This window comes from Anoplophora glabripennis, unplaced genomic scaffold (genome assembly GCF_000390285.2).
Source record: "Anoplophora glabripennis isolate ALB-LARVAE unplaced genomic scaffold, Agla_2.0 scaffold231, whole genome shotgun sequence".
Taxonomy (NCBI): domain Eukaryota; kingdom Metazoa; phylum Arthropoda; class Insecta; order Coleoptera; family Cerambycidae; genus Anoplophora; species Anoplophora glabripennis.
Genome location: NW_019416343.1, coordinates 56743 through 75302, shown reverse-complemented (window position 1 = coordinate 75302; position 18560 = coordinate 56743). Strand labels below are relative to the sequence as shown.

The 18560-nt window shown below is 32.1% G+C and overlaps 1 protein-coding gene across 1 annotated transcript in view; it reads left to right on the top strand.

Annotated features, from left to right (window-relative positions):
- Positions 1-2086: 2086 nt before the first annotated feature.
- LOC108905495 (serine protease 7-like) overlaps positions 2087-18560 on the top strand; it is a 25856-nt gene continuing 9382 nt past the window's right edge. Inside the window, exons 1-4 of the mRNA XM_018708370.1 lie at positions 2087-2220; positions 5499-5708; positions 11347-11581; positions 15420-15607. Coding sequence (XP_018563886.1) covers positions 2106-2220; positions 5499-5708; positions 11347-11581; positions 15420-15607 — 748 coding nt within the window. The 5' untranslated portion in view covers positions 2087-2105. The remainder of the gene's footprint in view (positions 2221-5498; positions 5709-11346; positions 11582-15419; positions 15608-18560) is intronic.

Sequence of the window (18560 nt, the reverse complement as noted above, 5' to 3'; positions counted from 1 at the left end):
GGATCGATTTTCAAAAAGTAAGAATCGATGTATAGAGAATTAAAAGCCCTTTCTAATGACCCCCCACTTGACCCCCATTACCATTTAAAAAAAATTGGGGGATGCCACCCCCACTTAGGGGGTTGAAGATTTTGCTATGCTTTTTGCGCCAAAAGTTGTCCCCCTCAGAAGCAAACTTTACCTGTTTTTGGATTTTGTCGAAACGTTCATTACTACCCTGTAATGCCTTGCGGTACGTTTTCGATGGGCTACCCTGTATTTTAGGCTTCGATGAATTTTCTCATTTTGCCACATTCAAGACATGTGCTCTACAACGTAAACCATTAACTTGAAAAATTAAACATGGTAGAATTGAATGTAACAGTTCTTTTAAATACTATAAAATGCAATACTTATATGTAATGTTGATATTGTTAAAATTCAATAATATTCTAGACACAATTTACGCAATAAGTGTAACAGTTAATTTTAAGACGATATTTTATACGTCGACCTCTTCCGAGCACGGTATTCATTCAATCATAATTTTTTTTTTCAAAGAAATAATTGACTTATGTTTTTAAATACGGAAAAAGGTGTCTTTACTTTTCAAAACATCGAAAGCACAATGAAATTCCAAAAGAAAACGTGAAAAGTCAATAAAAATGTATTTTTCGGGATCTGGCGATGACTTTCACAGACTTTTGCTTACAACATTCGAAAGAGCGGAAAAAATAAGTTGATTTAAAAAAAAGCAACCCGGTACCTGCTTTCTAAGAGCTACAATCCATTTGTTAAGTAAGAATTTTGAGATTCGAGCGCAGCGTGGGTACTATGACGTCACAGCGCTCCTCTCTCCTAGCTACCGCTCAGCCAAAATACCGTTTAAAGAAAAAAAAAATTATCTCGGCTCCTATTGGTCGGATCGAGACGCTTTTTTTCTTAATTCATGTTTTTTAAGCACTATTTCATGCAATTGGTTCGAAATCTGTATATTAAAAAATTGCGATAAGGACCCTAGTTACCTACCGTTTTTTTTTTTGATTTTTTGTTAATAACTTTTTTATTTTGCAACTTAAAGATCTGAAATTTACATAGACGCGAGATAATATAATTACCTTTCGTTCCTTTTTTACCAAATTTCAATACCTTGACTTAGGTAGAATTTATACACGCTCGCATTATCGACTTTATAATTTTGCAATAGACCGCCATTATGAAATTGGGGATCCGGACTGCGGGTATTTGTTGAGCAACTTTTCCTGTAGTATCATCCAATTTCAGTCAAGTTCGTTATTTTTATTTAATGCTGAAAATTTTGCACGTTTTTTCTTCACCGAAAATTTTGCTATGTAAAAAAAAGTCTATCCCTGTAGAAAATTTCCTCAGGAATAAAATCGATAAGTAAACCTCATGTCGATTAGAGGCTTATTTTCGTAAATATAAACGAAAAACTAAAAAAAGAGCAATTTTTTTCTTTTGTTATAAACAATATGACGCTCGACCTCTTAAATATACAAATTTAGGCTTTTATTCTGTGTATTTTTTAATTAATTTTAAGCCCATAAAATTCGAGGTAGGCCCGATTTTTGAAACAGGCATGTGTTTGGTCTAATTCGTCCGGATTAAGTACCTACCAAATGTCAGGTCATTTTATTGTGAAATAAGGACGCTAGATGGCATTTTCTAAAATCGCTATTTGCAGGATTTTCACAATATTTCAGGAAGGACAGCAGATATCTTTGATCTATTTGGCTTATTTTAATTACCCTGAAAAGGCGCAACTTTTTTTCTTATTTGAGTCACCCTGTATATCTTACGGTTTCCCAGATGCCAATGGTGAGCCATGAAAAACGAGCCACTCTGTATAGTAAAATTTAGCTAATGTTAATGGATTTTATTTTATTTTTGGTTTATAGATATGCCTCAAATAAAATTAAAACCACAATTTTTCACAGGATTTCGCAGGCTACGTAATACATAAATATAATTATTTATTTTTATGCGTTAATGATCGCTACTGGTAATACCTAAGTTTGATGGGAGAAACCTTAAGATAAGACATCCAAGTTCAAAGATTATCAACCACAATCATGTGTTGGAATTATTTGTTGACGAGTAGCAAAATGGGAACGTCCAACGATTTGTTCATACTCGTATGTGCAATTTTCTGTGTTTCTGTGACGTGCCTTGCTCCAAACGCCACCACAGAAGGAAAAGATGAAGCTATTTCCAATCAAGGTATGTTAGCAGATATGTAATTCTGGGGATAAAAATCGGATATGTGAATACAAAAGATGATTCAAACTGCAAAAATATTCCAACTTAAATAGGCTTATTACCATACCACTAAAGAGATGGTAAACATAAAAAAAATTCAATTTTATTTTAATAGTTATTTTTGTATCTAGTGCTCGAAATGCTACTTTGGTGATCGGGAATTGAATTTTTTAACGAGGATTATTCGAGACCACCAAAGTAGTTTTTAGCACGAGATGCAAACAATATTTTTTCTACAAACGTCAAAATCTATCTCTTAAAAATATTATAAATAAGTAAAATGCCTAATTTATTATAGAAAATAGTGTTGAGCTGGCTTAAAATATCTTTCCTAATCAAATTTTCACTGTTACTATGGAAACAAAGTGGCTGTTGTTAATAAAAACTCGTATTAATTTACATACAGTGTGCGAAATACTTCGCACCCTAGTGCGCGAAGTATTTCGCGCACGGTGTCATGGTAACGTAAGAATCCGAAAAAAAGTGTCACTTCGCATATTGTTGTCAATGCGCAAACCTTGTCATTTTTTGACGTTTGTAGAAAAAAGTAATTATCTTTTGTACTTATTTAAAAAATTGTGGTTAAGATTTTGCCTTGTTCAATATTATAATTCCCATTTCAGTTTTAGTTCAGCAGCATGTGTTTCGTAGTACTTTGTATATTAGAGTACAAATATAATTCGGAATTAAGATAAATTTAATTAATTAATTTATTTATTTTCATATTTATTAAGGGTTCAATACGTTCAATAATTTAGACCAGGAAATCTAGCCCAAAAATGACCATTTCATTTTTATATTGCTTTGCATGAGGGAAAACATGTTGACACTGTATACACGGATTTTGCTAAAGCCTTTGATCGGGTAAATCATGACATACTACCATCCAAATTACATGCACTTGGTTTAAGTAATCATTTAGTAATTTTCTTCTCTTCATATCTACGGAACCGAAGACAATTTGTTTGTTACCACAGTCCTGATTCTGAAACATATCTAACTAGATCTGGTGTACCACAAGGTTCGAATTTGGGACCGTTACTTTTTTAATTTTTATAAATGCTTTACAACAGACTATAACATCCGATTGTCTCATGTATGCAGATGATTTAAAACTCTTTACTGAAATCATTAATATCAATGATTTTTCAAAATTACAAAATGATATAAACGTAATTTATAACGGGTCTGTAGAAAACAAATTGCTCTTCAATTTAGATGAATGTAAAATCATGACGTTTAGTAAAGCATGTACGCCTGAACATTATGTTTATACATAATAACAATGTTTTGTCTAGAATGTATGACTTTAAGATCTAGGAATTAACTTTCAACCTAATTTGAGTTTTAAAAACCATGTGAATGAATTAACTAATGCTTCATATAAACTTTTGGGTTTCATTAAAAGAGTAACAGTTGATTTTAAAAACATTAATTCTATTTTATATTTATTTTATACCCTTATTCGTAGTCGTTTAGAATATGGATCTATTATTTGGGACCCGGCAAAACAGTATCTTAGGGATGCTCTTGAAAGAATTCAAAACAAATTTATAAAGTATTTTTATTACAAAAAATATCATATTAGTCCCGGATTTGCTTCCTATGTAGGAATCCTATGTAAGATCTGTAAGTTAGAAAATAGGAGAATTAAACGAAAATTAATATTTTTACATAAAATGCTGAATGGAGGTTAAGACGCTCCTTATCTATTGTCACAAATAAATTTAAATATACCTGACCACCGTATACGTCCAACACAATTAATTTTTTATATCAGTTCTACTACTCTTATTAGTGATATGTGTAATATTTTCAATAGACACAGACATAGAATATCTATAGACACTTTTAATACTACATTAACAACATTTAATATAGTTATCCGTAATATAGATTTTACTTGAAATTGATTGTCCTGGTTCTATTTGCCCGGCTGCTCCCTTGCTGCAGTTTATTTTGAAATTTATTTTGTATTTTATTTGGTATTAGGTAAGTTAGATATGTGCATGTATATACATTTCTTTTTGTTTTTCTAGAGACATGTAATTAGGTGATTTCTAAACTGTTTGTTTCTTTCTTATTCAAAATAAATAAATAAATAAATAAATAAATAAATAAATAAATAAATAAATAAATAAATAAATAACTAATTCTTCTGTCAGGCTGATTTTTTGTGAGCAGATAGTAAACATAGTGTAGAAATAATATGTACCGTATCCACACGCTGAAAAAGGCGAGCGACATTGTTTAAAAGTTGATCAAACATTAGAAATTCGCGTTTTTCAACTGTAATTTTTTTTCTGACGGTTCTACAGAGAAATGATAACATACTTTTCTGTTCGACATTAAAAGATCTACAAACCGACTTCTCGAGCCTCAAAAAATATCAATCCGGTCAAAAGTTACTTGTAAAAAGCCGCAAATTATGCCATTTTAAATAAACAATAATAAATCGCGATGTTATCACAGAGGATTCTTCGGATAACACTCGATCATTCCTCACTGCCGACAAATAATTTATGCGAAAGCCGGAATCCGTAAGTGGTTTTATTTCGCGAGTTATGGCCTTCTAAACAAATTAACTAATTAACGATCTGTCCAAATCTGAGCAGTACCAGAAGTCGCACCAATTTTTTTATTGGTAGATTTAACAGAAAAAACAATGGAACTAGACAGTAGTCCCATTGTTTTTTCTCAAAATAGTGCATTTTTATAACGAAGGGAAATTATTTAAAAAATTTTCTTAGTTACAAAATTAAATACGACCTTAATTTATTATTTTATTACATATACTAAAAGAGCATAGAAAAAACTTCAATTTGAAAAAAGATTAGTCACGATTCGTTAGTAAACAACAGAGTTATGGGCTTTCAAAGTTGTTGAACAAATAATGTGTGGAGGACTATCAAAATCAATCTTACACGTACATAGTACGTCCTATCTATGTGTAACAAGACATTTCATTTGTAAAAAAACATTTAATTTTTAAAATTCGCTATAAAATTTGGAAAAACTACCTATAAAATGTTGGGGTAGCTTTTACCTACACCCTATCAGTTCTGACGTATTTCGAAGTCAAATTTTAGAATGATAGTCTACTCACCTTATTAATAAAAAAAAACATTTAAATCTACAAAATTTAATTTTGAAGTTGGACAGGTGAGTTACGGGTCACTCTGTAAATAAAGAGTCGTTTTCACTTTTCACTCGGCGGTGCACTGTTGTATCTTTTTCAGATTTGGTTAGAGATTGTGACACACCAAATCATAAACGTGGTATCTGTATTGACATCAGACAATGTGCAATTCTCCTAAAGCAATTGTCAAAAAAAGAGGCGTGGGATTTTTTAAGGGCATCCATATGCAAACAACCAAGCATAAACGACTTTTATCCGAAAGTGTGCTGTGGAAAGGACGATAACTTTAAAAACGACAGCAAAATTACTGGTACGTAAGTAACATTAGTGTCATTTGAAGACATCATTCAATTTAAAACTACTTTTATAATTACAGGGTGTTTTCTAACGAATGGGAATTGAACTGGTGGTCAAAGATGCATCTCTTAAAATTTTTTGACCAAAATCGATCTACAGGAGTTTATCGTGATGCAAAATTCAAATTTGTTTAGTACTTTGCCATATTTTATAGGTGAACGCTAACGGTTTCTCGTAATTTTCTAAAGGACTTTAAAACTTTCCAATGGGATAAATTTGGTCCTAATATCTACAATGTGTCAAAAAATATAGGAGAAGCACAATTTCTTTTTCATCTCCCTATATGTTTGTTATTATTAACTTCTGCACGAAGGTAAGTTGAATTAGATCGGCCTATTTTGATGTCAGGTACGGCCCATTCATTACAAAACACCCTGAATATACAGAGCGTATTTTAAGTTCATGTCATAAATTAAAGAGGTGATTCTTTGGATCATTTTAGATCCAACCAAGGGCCTAAATTACTTGTTTCCTTAAAATTTGTGAAAAATGCCGGTCGGGGCATATAGCCCGCGGAGTAGTTGTTTCTCCCAACACTGGCAATTAAAACAGAGGACGTTTAAGTTTTTGAAATATATCACATTATGTATCTATTTAAAGAGTCTATTTCTACATAAATCTGCAAACTTTCAACACACACATTAATTTTAAAATGAAAAATATCCCAAAAATATCTATCACTAAAAATACAAGTTAATAACTATATCTTAGGTATCAGATTGTCTGACTTGCTGACATCCATTTGAGATTCATTGTTTTAATCCGACTTATTTTCTACTGATGTTTCATAAACAGAGAATTTGAGATGGTCCAAAAAAAGAATCAAGCGAATTTAAGTCAGGACATCCAAGAAACCAAGGGTAGAATCAATTTCGTCCAGTCAAGATCGAGTTCAATGTTTCTTGTGCTGGGGATCAATTTCAATTTCTAGTAATATATCACCTTCCAATTCTGGTGTTCTGATACACTGAAAAAAAAAGTATTTGGATCAAATGAGTAGATAGTTTTAAATGGAATTATTTGCCGTAAATATTATTTTATTCTATTCAAATGTATACACTTTTGTCAAACTATGTGAAATATTTGCTGGAATCCATAATTTTTATTAGAATTTATATTGTTTGTAAATATATATAGTTTAATTCAAATCTTTTATGGTTTTGAAATTTATTATTTTTGACTTTAGCTACAATATCTCTAACAGTTCATCATAAACTAAAAACGTATTTGTTTTAAAACTACCAGTTCCTTAAAATATATTTATATATATTTAAAATTTAGTATTAATGTAGGAATTATTCAAGACAAATGTAGCATATTATAATCAAACTTATGTTTTCTTGAAAGAAAATTGTAGNAAATACATACTTAATACTCAACGTTTTGATATTAAAATATATTTAATGACAGTGATAATCCTGACATAAGTATTCAAATGACTACTCTTCTACAGAATAACTTAGCATTTTGTTTACAAGGTTTCATTTCAAGCATTTTTTATTAATTTTCAGGTACTAGCCAATACTTTGTAGCAATTTCGTAATAACATACACACCGAGCAAGACACAAACTAGAATTCAGTAGTTAGTATTATTTGAACATTTTTATAGCGCAGATGGCATGTAATTCCATATAATTTCGGTATAATTTCAAATTGCGGCAGTATAAAAAATGTTACAATATATTTTATAATCGTAATTATTGTCTTTAACGATGGTAACTGTGAGTGTGCCTTTTTGCTCGATTGGCATTTAAAATGCAGCAATTAAAGTGAACTGGTCCATGCATATAATGGTTGCAAGGTGACGGTCTACATTAAGCATAATAAATTGTGATCCATGGTCTCCATTCAAGAGACGGTCTGTACATCATCATAAAAAATGAGAACAAATGCTACCTGTTTACAAAGAAATTATTTTTGTTTAAAATCAACCTGTAATTTTAAATTATGCAAAATTTTCTATAGCACCTCATATACACTGAAAAAAAGTATCTGGATCAAATAATGAGCAGATTGTTGTTTTTTTATTTATTTACAGTTCATCATAAACTGCAATCATATTTGTCTCAAAACTACCAGTTCCTTGAAATATATATTTAAAATTTAGTATTAATGTAGGAATTATTCAAGACAAATGTAGCATATTATAATCAAACTTATGTTTTCTTGAAAGAAAATTGTAGGTCACAGCATGGCGTAGGTGGGAAGTAGTCTCGATAGATGGGGCCAGTACTTACGCTTTACAGCTAGGTGTTCCTTCGTAAGTTTGACCATCCAGACATAGGTCGGTTTGGGACTTATTGATGGTCCTCATCATTATGTCATTAAAACGATCCATCTGCTTTAGTGTCGTTACTCACAAGAAGATGTATATACACAGAGCGTAAGTGGCTCCATCTATCGTGCTACTTCCCACCTACGCCATTCTGTGACCTGCTACAATTTTCTTTCAGGAAAACATAAGTTTGATTATAATATGCTACATTTGTCTTGAATAATTTCTACATTAATACTAAATTTTAAGTAAATATGTATATTTTAAGGAATTGGTAGTTTTGAAACAAATATGTTTGCAGTTTATGATGAGTTGTAAGAGGTATTGTAGCTAAAGTTCAAAACTATAAAAGATTTGAGTTAAATTATATATATTCTAAGAAAAAATATAGATTACAGCAAATATTTCACATAGTTTGACGAAAGTATATACATTTGAATAGAATAAAATAACATTTACAGCAAATAATTCCATTTAAAACTATCTGCTCATTTGATCCAAATACTTTTTTTTTGAGTGTAATAAAGCGATGCACGAATCTTTGCTGATCTGAAAATGATCCATTTTCTACAAAACGCTAATGAATTTCAATAAATATGCCTCTATCTGGAACACTTCTGTTTATTTTAAAATTGAATATGAACAAAAAAATTATATCTAGAAAATGACCTATACTATGAAGAAAATGCAAAAGACACTTTTTTTTAGAAACATGACAGGAAATTAAATGCTTTTATTAATTCTTCGGAAAGCCCGGTGTAGCAGGAGTTTTAATGATAAGGCTCTCCTGAATCTCCGCTACTGAAATATAACGAATTATTCTCTTTAATTAATTCTATCATTTCGTCAATCTACGTCAAGCAACTTTAGTGGTAATTGCAAAAATGTGATATACAGGGCGTTTATTAATTGAATGCCGATACTTAAGGGGTGAATCCTTGTGTCATTTTAAGAAGAAAACTTAATGTCAACATATGTCCTAAACCTCTTAATTTTTGAGCTACAGGGTGTTTCAGTTTTCAGAAAAAATTTACTTTTTTATTATAATTTTCTTATCACTCCAGATATTTTTATGAAATTTTGTACACACCTATTAATCATTAAGGAGCATTGTTTGATGTAAAAAATGTTTTAAAATCTTTGCAAATGACGTCCGTACGAGCTTTGAACTAAACATTTTTGAAGAAAAAAATGGTACGCCACTGCTTTTTCTAAAAACTAAAATTATTTTTAAAATCTCCATTTACTTTACAGCAAATTCGGTCCCTAGACTTACTCTCGTACGACGCACCATTTGCACGTAAGAAAATGAAACCAAAAATTTTGTGCTGCAATTTTTACTTTCATTTTAACATTACTACGATTTAATTTGAAATAGTGGTAATGTATCTTTCGTAAACCTTGGAAGCGTCTAGATTTATCAATTTCATAAAATTTTACTATGTGGCTGAATTTTGCTGTTTTATTATGCGAAAATTTAATATTATTGTTATATAAAGCATTTCTGGTATTTTTAAGCAAATGAGGAACGTCAAAAATGGGAATAATTTCCTCGCCATTAACATTAAAAGTGGATTTATTTAATGACTCAGAAACTAACTGTCTAATAGCTGATCTGTTAGTGGAACCTTGATCACAAACTGTACAAATTATTTTTAATCCACAAGACTGCAATGCTGAAATTATTTCAATTAACAAAATTTGTAGGTCTTTTGTTTTTATAACATCTTTTGTGAAATAATACGTAATAGGTTGCTTCCAATGTTTACTAATACCTTGTACCAAAAACACTAGAGCATGATTTGATACCTCATTTTGTATACCCAAGGACTCAAGATCGACATATCCCGTTACTTGATCTTTACAAGTGTCATAATTTAGACCAACAGACAGAGCTATTTCATCAAATACTAAACAACAAACTTTATCTCATGTAATTATTTTACTAACACGTTCTGATAATTTACGTAACAACTTTTCATTTATCCCAACATTTGTAAAAACAATTTTTTGTAAAAACCTGTAGCACCTTGGCCAGCGTTTGTAAATTGCTAAAGCAAGTGCTTTATTTTCTGAATTATAGATAGATCGTTTTTTCGCAATTTTTAATTTGTGACTCAATAAATTTTGCTCCTGTTGGATCAAGATAATTAATTTAGCAAATAAATTAGAGGTGAAAAATCATCCAAAATTGAAGTTTTGCAACTCGTACTCTGAAAATTCTGTAATGTTACGTTAACAAATTGTTTTGCTGAATATTGGATACTATCCGAGGATTCCAAGGTGACATTATTACAATTAATAGGTGAACTTGTAGTTTGTCTTAAAAATAATGTCGGCACAGCATTTCTGTTCAGACTATTCCTACAACTGTTTTTAAAACATTTTAACTCAAAATGGTCTTCAAAAAAATAATGATCTGTGTTTGTCGGAGCAAAGTCTGATTTACATAATTTTCGAACTGATTCTATCCACAGTAATTGTCTGTCTTTTGTAATTTTGAAAAAACTTTTATTTCTATAGGACGCATTACAGACATTCATATAGTAAGTGCTTTTGCAATTTGGAGCACAACATTTACGTGTAGTTCTACCAGTAGGTAAACTCATTTTGAATAAAAAAAAAAGAATAAAAATACAGTAAGGCAGTTCAGATGACTAATTCAATAAATCCCTTATTACATTAATCTAAAACAAAACAAATTTATTAATGCACAAAACGCGGCAACCTACCTGAACTGAAGATAAACTATAACCTCAAACCTCGAACATTCTGCGTTGATTGAAATATTTCAGTCAATACATTCTATTTTTGTTGATTGAAAGCTTGGACAATTTTTTGCTGCAACAACTTGAGATGGCCTCAGTGAATGCATGTTCGGTCCGCCCTATCCAATAAAAGCCTCTTATTTAGTTACTCTTATGGTAACACCTAGTGCAACAGCTAGGATCGATCGTCAGTTTAACCCACCAGGCAGAGACCAGTTTCGGACTTATTAGTCCTCATCAGTCTGTCATAGGTGAGACAACCGACGAACGATCCAGCCGTTGTGCACGAGAGGTACATTGTACGCGGATTTCGCCCTCTGTGGGTGGCAGTCGTGGAACAAAGTACCTGGCAAAATAGCAGGTCGCTTCCTACTGTAGCCATCTGAATGGCACAGTTGAGAGTCAGCACAACAGATGGAGCCAATTGCGCTCCGCGTACAATTAAACGTCCTCTATCTAGGAAACCAGTAACTTCGGCCAAAGGTTTATTAAGACATATGGGTCTTAAATGACTCAAGGAATAACACCCATTATTTATGACAATTAGGAATTGATATTTTACCGAAAAACTGTGGCTACCAGAACTACTCCACGGGCAGGAGAATATTTGGCGGTAAGGAAGCACTTATAGGCGAATACCCTTGGATGGTTCTTCTGTTGCACACAAATAAGTACGGTCAGAACGTACTTGGATGCGCCGGTTTTTTGATACACCCTAAGTACGCCATCACAGCGGCCCATTGTACACATCCAGTTTCCATTAACGAAAAAAGAGGACCGATGTACGTATAAATAAATACACGCAATAAGTTTCCTAACTAGTATAAAATATCGGTGGAGGTGATTTCGCATAAGAAGGAAACTCCTTGTAAAGTTCATTCGTAGATGTAAGAGAATTAGTACTTACGTCAGGTTTCCACCAGCATGGTGTAACCTGAGGGGTTATTTCTTTAATTATCTACTTTTAATTAATTATCTATTTAATTCTCGAAAGGGAGTTTATAATTATCATTATACTTTAATTAATACGTGGGAACTTAGAAATGTTGTATGTTCAGAGAATTAGTTCCAAGCACTTACCATTCATCGCTTAGTGGAATGTAATCCAGTGGCTGGCTATACAGGGTGACACTGAAGTTGGAGAAACAAAAAGAAACACCAAAACTTCCATGAAGGGTTTTAATAACAATAAACAAAACAAACAAACAAAATGACAACACAACGGTTCGAACAACATTATTAATTAATTGATCTACACGCGACAGCGTATTTGGAAAAAACTTTATCCATTATTAAATTTAATTAATTAGCCCGAGACTCTACAGTTAATTAGACTGCTTAATGTGATATCTAAGGAAGAACTGCCTTTCTTGCAGTCTTTCTCGAATTCCATACTTCGCTTTGACACGCCCATTTCTTGGGTCCNATTATTAATTAATTGATCTACACGCGACAGCGTATTTGGAAAAAACTTTATCCATTATTAAATTTAATTAATTAGCCCGAGACTCTACAGTTAATTAGACTGCTTAATGTGATATCTAAGGAAGAACTGCCTTTCTTGCAGTCTTTCTCGAATTCCATACTTCGCTTTGACACGCCCATTTCTTGGGTCCAGAAGTTTCTGTTCTTAGCTTATTGGCGGGAGCCTGAATGTCGGAATGCTCTGGCATAACTATGTCATGTTAATGATTGTCTAATGGACTTGACTTTACATTTATATCAATAATTATGTGACTTATTAGTAACCCTAGCCTTCCTCTAGTGACTCTGCGTAGCAATTACAGGACGGATTAGTCGATCTCATTTAATTTACTCTTATAGCTTGGAAAATTCCGTCAAAAAAGCCAGCTGCTTAATCTGTGACTTTCTTGTCCAATTACTATCTATTTCACAATTTAATTTAATTCTACTTTGGAACCCCTACGCTCTTCTCGCGGTTTCGCGCGTTATTAAAAATATCGATTTTCTCTGATACTAGACGCTTAACACATGGCTCCGACAGTTTAAGTAAACTCGTTAAAAATATTAGCAAACTTCTCCGAAGGACTACCTATTTGAAAGCCCTCAACTTTCGATAATTTGTGATGACTGAAACATTTTCGTTGGCCCATCCTTCCGAGAACTAATAAATAACTGACTACACGTCCCGGCTTTTGTTACAATGGTCGATAAAGAGGTCTGCACTAAATTGTATTTCAAGATTTTATTTCTATTTAGAGGATGTTTTGACACAGAAAGTAAGATCTAATTACACTAGCATTTAAAAAGGAGGATATATTATTAGGTCATAAGACCTAATGAATATATCACCTTTTGAATAAAGATCATATATCGCACCATCCATGACAATTCCACCGTATCGAAGAAACCAATTTTGAAATAACTCCGCTGTGGTCTTTTCATGGCAATCCAAACAGGAATCATTATTTTTAGCTGACAACGAAAGTCACGGAATACTGGTGATGTCCGATTATCTATTATCAAAAACATTTAAACTACAAATTGGTTTCCTGGAAGAGATTAACATTAACTGAACTCAGGTCGACGCAGGTAGTAGTTTTCTTAAATCTGCGAATGCACTTTAGACATACAGAGTGGGCCATTAGTGTGAGAAAGTAAAATAACTCCCTTGTTTCTCATAATACAGAAAAAAAGTATATAAAAGTTATATAGAATCAGGAAATCGAAACTACAAAATTAATTTGATACATACAGGGCCATGAGTAAAAACGGGCACGCCAAATATTACATTTTCTAAATGGGACACCTTGTATATTTTTAAACATATGGATTTCTGAGAAAATTCTACAGGGTCGATAAAGAAAGTCAAGAAATACGTGCGATAGAGAAAGATCCACTTCTTATTTGTGGAAGGGCGAAATGGGCGGTGACTATTAGACGCCTTCATTATAGCCATCTTTCTCTATCGCACGGATTTCTATGACTAACTCTATCGCTCTCACGTAACGGCCGATGAACCATGAGGACTTTCCGACCCTGTATATATGGCAATGTAAACAGTTTATCATTTTAGTGCGAGGTTGCCAAGTTATGTAGAAAACTCTTCGAATTTTGGAAAAAACATGACCTCGAAGAAGTTGTATTAACTTTCAACTACTAACATTTGGAGCAAAAATATTTAAGTTATAGGCAAATGTTAGACAAAGACTCCTATATTAGCTAATATCGATATTTTATACAGGGCATTTTTTATAATACGATCATTTTTAGAAAATTTGAACATGATTTTCTAAAATTTTTCATATGGAACTCCCTGTATTTTATTGTTCTATTTTATTCACATATATTTATATCCAAAATTGTTAATTTTTAAGATATGGCAACATTTCTGGAAAAACTTAATTTGTATTATTTTAAAGAATACAAATAAACATTAACTAATAAAATTAACTCAAAATGGAATGATAAATTATGAACTGACAAGTTGACACAATGTGACATTTTTTTTCAAAACCATTTCGCGCGACCGAAAATAATAAAAATTAGGTTTTTCCAGATATGTTGCTGTATCTTAAAAACTAACAACTTTAGGTGTAGAACATACTTAATAAAAGTTGAAGTGGACTGATTTGTGAATAAAATAGAACAATAAAATATAGGGTATTCCACTTAAAACATTTTAGAAAATCAACTTTGAACTTTCTTAAAATGATCGTATTACAAAAAAATGCCCTGTACAAAATATCGGTAATAGCAAATATATATGAGTTTTTGCTTAACTTTTTCCTATAATTGTGTCAAATATTTTTGCTCCTAATGTTAGTACTTGAAAGTTAATACAACTTCTTCGAGGTCATGTTTTTTCCAAAATTCGAAGAATATTCTACATAACTTGGTAACCCCGCACCAAAGTATTAAACTGTTTATATTGCCATATATAGAATTTTCTCAGAATCCATAAGATTAAAAATATACAGGGTGTTCCACTTAAAAAATGTAATATTTGGCGTGTCCCGTTTTTACTTATCGCCCTGTGTGTTTCATATTAATTTTGTCCTTTAAGTTCTTTGATTCTGTATAACTTTTATATAAACTTTTTTTTCGGTATTATGAATAACAGGAGAGCTATTTTACTTTCTCACACTAATGGCCCACCCTGTATAATACAAAAAATGATCATCAAATTACATAAATCCATATACTTGTGGTATCTTGATATACCAGATCTTTTTCTAAGATTTTTGTTTCACTTTTACGAAAAAAGCTTTTGAAAACGTAAACAGATTTATTTTCGATGCATTAAATAACCTTAAATGAAGTGATCGATATACCTAGTTATACAGGGTGTTCCAATTAAAACTTCCTATCTGGAAAATATCGGAAAATAAAATCGACGTGTCTCAGTTTTTTTTGTTTTTTTTTTAATTCTGATATTTTCCAGGTGGGAAGTTTTAATTGGAACACCCTGTATGTATCTGTTATTATTTTTTAATTAGCCGGCTATAGAAAATCCAGAAGTGTGAGAAAAAAAATTTATAATAATGTATTCATTAGAACAAATTGTTTTAATGCACTACAAAGTTTTTTCCTTTTCCTTGTTTCATGTTATCATACTATTGGAGAAAAAGCGTAATAATTTTTGGTATCACTTTCCAGAACTTCAGTTTTGTTGGGAGAACATGATATTAAAACTACTACGGATTGCTCTGAAAATATGTGTGTCAAAAATACTCAGAGTCGTAGAATTGACAAAGTAATTACCCATCCTGGTTACGATCCCTATAATACAGGACGTTACAATGATATCGCTATTATCAAATTTAAAAAAAATGTTCGTGAGACAGGTAGGCCAGATATAGTCCGGGAGCCAGCGACCGTTTTGAGTTAGTCATTTGGCAAAAGCTGAAAATTTTTCCTACGCTTCATTTGGTATCACTAGTAAGTAAATCGACCTCCAGCTCGCGCAGTTCCGGGGGGTGTAGCTGCAACAGCATCCCAAACACGTAAATAATAAAATAAAAAAACTAATACCGCAAAAGCTGAGACTTTCTCGACAAGTTAATTATGTTATGAACAAACGAAAAAACGCAATCAGCTGACTTTAGAGTGGGGGGTTATGCCTCAGATTTTCACCTAAACAACTCAAAAATATTCGCTAGGTAAACTGATACCGAAAAAGTTGAAATTTGGTAAAGTAATAGTCATCTTAATCAGTTATACGGAAAAAATTGTCCGTTGATATTTTTGCCGTGTATAAGTGCTCAGTAGACGAGCTGAAAGTGCAGCACATCGCTATGCGCGCGGGCGCATTGCATCTTTAACTTTATCAGCTGAGCACTTTTTAATCACTAAATATAAAGCTGAGCATTTTTCTCATTTAACTTATTAAGTTAGATATTGTATTACCAAATTTCAGCTTTTGCGGTAGGAGATATCTATTATTGTTTCCATATTTCAAGTCTTACTAGTAATTAAATAAAAATATACAACTTTTTTCGAATATTTATTTACAATAAACGATTTCACGAGTTTTTCAATTTAAAGAGCTTTAATAAATAAATATTCACATTTAAATACTTATATACATAACATAAAATTGAACTGCTTCGACATTTGCTGCGGACAAAGTACATCGCAAATATTTGGGACATGCTCATTTTCAGGTCCCAACAGAATTATATCCTACTGATTTCGGCTGGGAAGAGAAGGGGGACAAATTTATTTTCAAATGGTTCGAGAGTGAACAGCTGCCCTCTTCCCTTGGAGATATAATTATCGAGGATGAGCAAAAAAAATAGTGCAGGTTAGAATTATACTATATTTCGCTCTATAGGTACTAAAATTTCATTATTTAAATGTAAATTTTTTATTGTTTCATTTACATATGTAAAATACAATTTAAAAATATTTAAAAAATTCGTACTATAGCTGTATGTAATTATTTTTTATAATTAACGTTTTATTAATAATATACAGGGTGTTTTTGAATGGAGTAGCATAAATGATACCAGTGAATCTACATTTCAAAAGAACACGATCTGCAAAAAATCGCCTTAGTAAAATGTTCACCCCTGAAGAGATATGGGCCATCAAAGTTTCCAAAAATAATTAAAATTGGCTGTAATTTGAAAACCGAACGAGGTACAAACAACAAATTTTTTACAGGTTGTTTACTAATACAGATGCGAGTTTTCAACTATTTTTCGAAAATTTTAACTCCTCGAAAGGGGTTGAAATAACCACCCCTCAAGCCATTGGTTAAAATACCCTACTCATAACTTTTATATTTCGTAAAAACTCGATATCCAAAAATACGCATTAGATAAACTGGTTCTTTTAGAAACTTTTACCTCTCTAACAATTTTCCTTTAAAACTTTTCGTTTATTAATAAACAAATAAAATGTATTACCATTCACCTCACACCGTATATGATTGCAATCAATCAAAGATAAACTAAGTGTGCTGCTGTCATGCCAGTTGTCACAATTAACTCTTCTGTAAGATTTCACTGTTATCAGCTAAATACTTCTTGGGTGTAAACTAACAAGAATTATGCCAATTTTACTAATGATCAATATGTGGACATGCTACAAGTGTATTTTGAATGTCGCAAAAACTGTGCTACGGCAACAAGAGCGTATAATAAGAGATATCTAAATCGTCAAGTTCCCCACAGACAAACTTTTTCGGCGGTAGAACGAAGACTTCGGGAAACTGGAAAAATTCAGCCGTATTTTGAGGGTACCGGCCGAAGACCTACTGTTCGTACTATTTATCTTGAGGATGCAGTACTTGAAGAGTTTGACGAAAGTCGTCAGACTAGTACGAGAAAAACAGAAATGTACTTAAATGTGTCCCATAGTGTTGTTTGGAATATTGTCTATGATAATTTATTATATACCAATATGCACAATCTTCATTCCTGGGCTCCTGAAAATCCTCACTAAGTATCTATGACAACATTTCAACATAATTTTAGTTTAAACATTTGGGCAGGAATTATAGGAAATGTGCTTGTCGGCCCTTTTGTTTTACCTCATCGACTTGGTGCTGTTGAATATTTGCAGTTCTTAAATGAGCATCTACCACCACTTCTGGAGGAAGTACCATTAAATGTACGTCAGGCCATGTGGTACATCCATGACGTGTAGTAGTTAGGCGGTGGCTTAATTTAAATTACCCGAATCGTTGGATAGGTTGCGGCAATGAGGCACCTATCTCTTGGCCTGCAGGTTCTCCCGATCTAACGTCCATGGATTTTTTCTTTTGGGGACATAAAAAGTATTGTTTATGCGACCCCAGTTGACAGTGTTGAAGAGCTACAGGAAAGAATATTCGCGGCGGTTGATGAGATTCGCAACAATCCCATAACTTTTGCTCGAGTCCGTAACAACTTTGATAAACGTGTTAGGTTGTGTTTAGAAAGAAATGGCAATTATTTTGAAAATGTCCTTTAACTAAGTTTTTTGTTTTTTCTCTTTTTGATAATAAATTATTTCTTAGTTTCGTTTTCATTGTACTTCTATTTAATAAAAGTTTCTGCGACATTCAAACAGTTATTTGTGCAACTACTGTAAAGAGTGTGTATTTGTTGTACGATGCATGAAGTTTGCAGCTCGAGACGAAGTTGAGAGCTGCAATCATGTTAAGTGCAACAAATATGCTTTTTGCACATGTTGCACGCAACATTTTTTCTACGATTGTTTTTATTTCAAATTTTATTTAACAGTATTTTACATAATATTAAAATTTTAACTGACAACTGGAAATTAATTGCGCAAATTGTCAATGTCAGA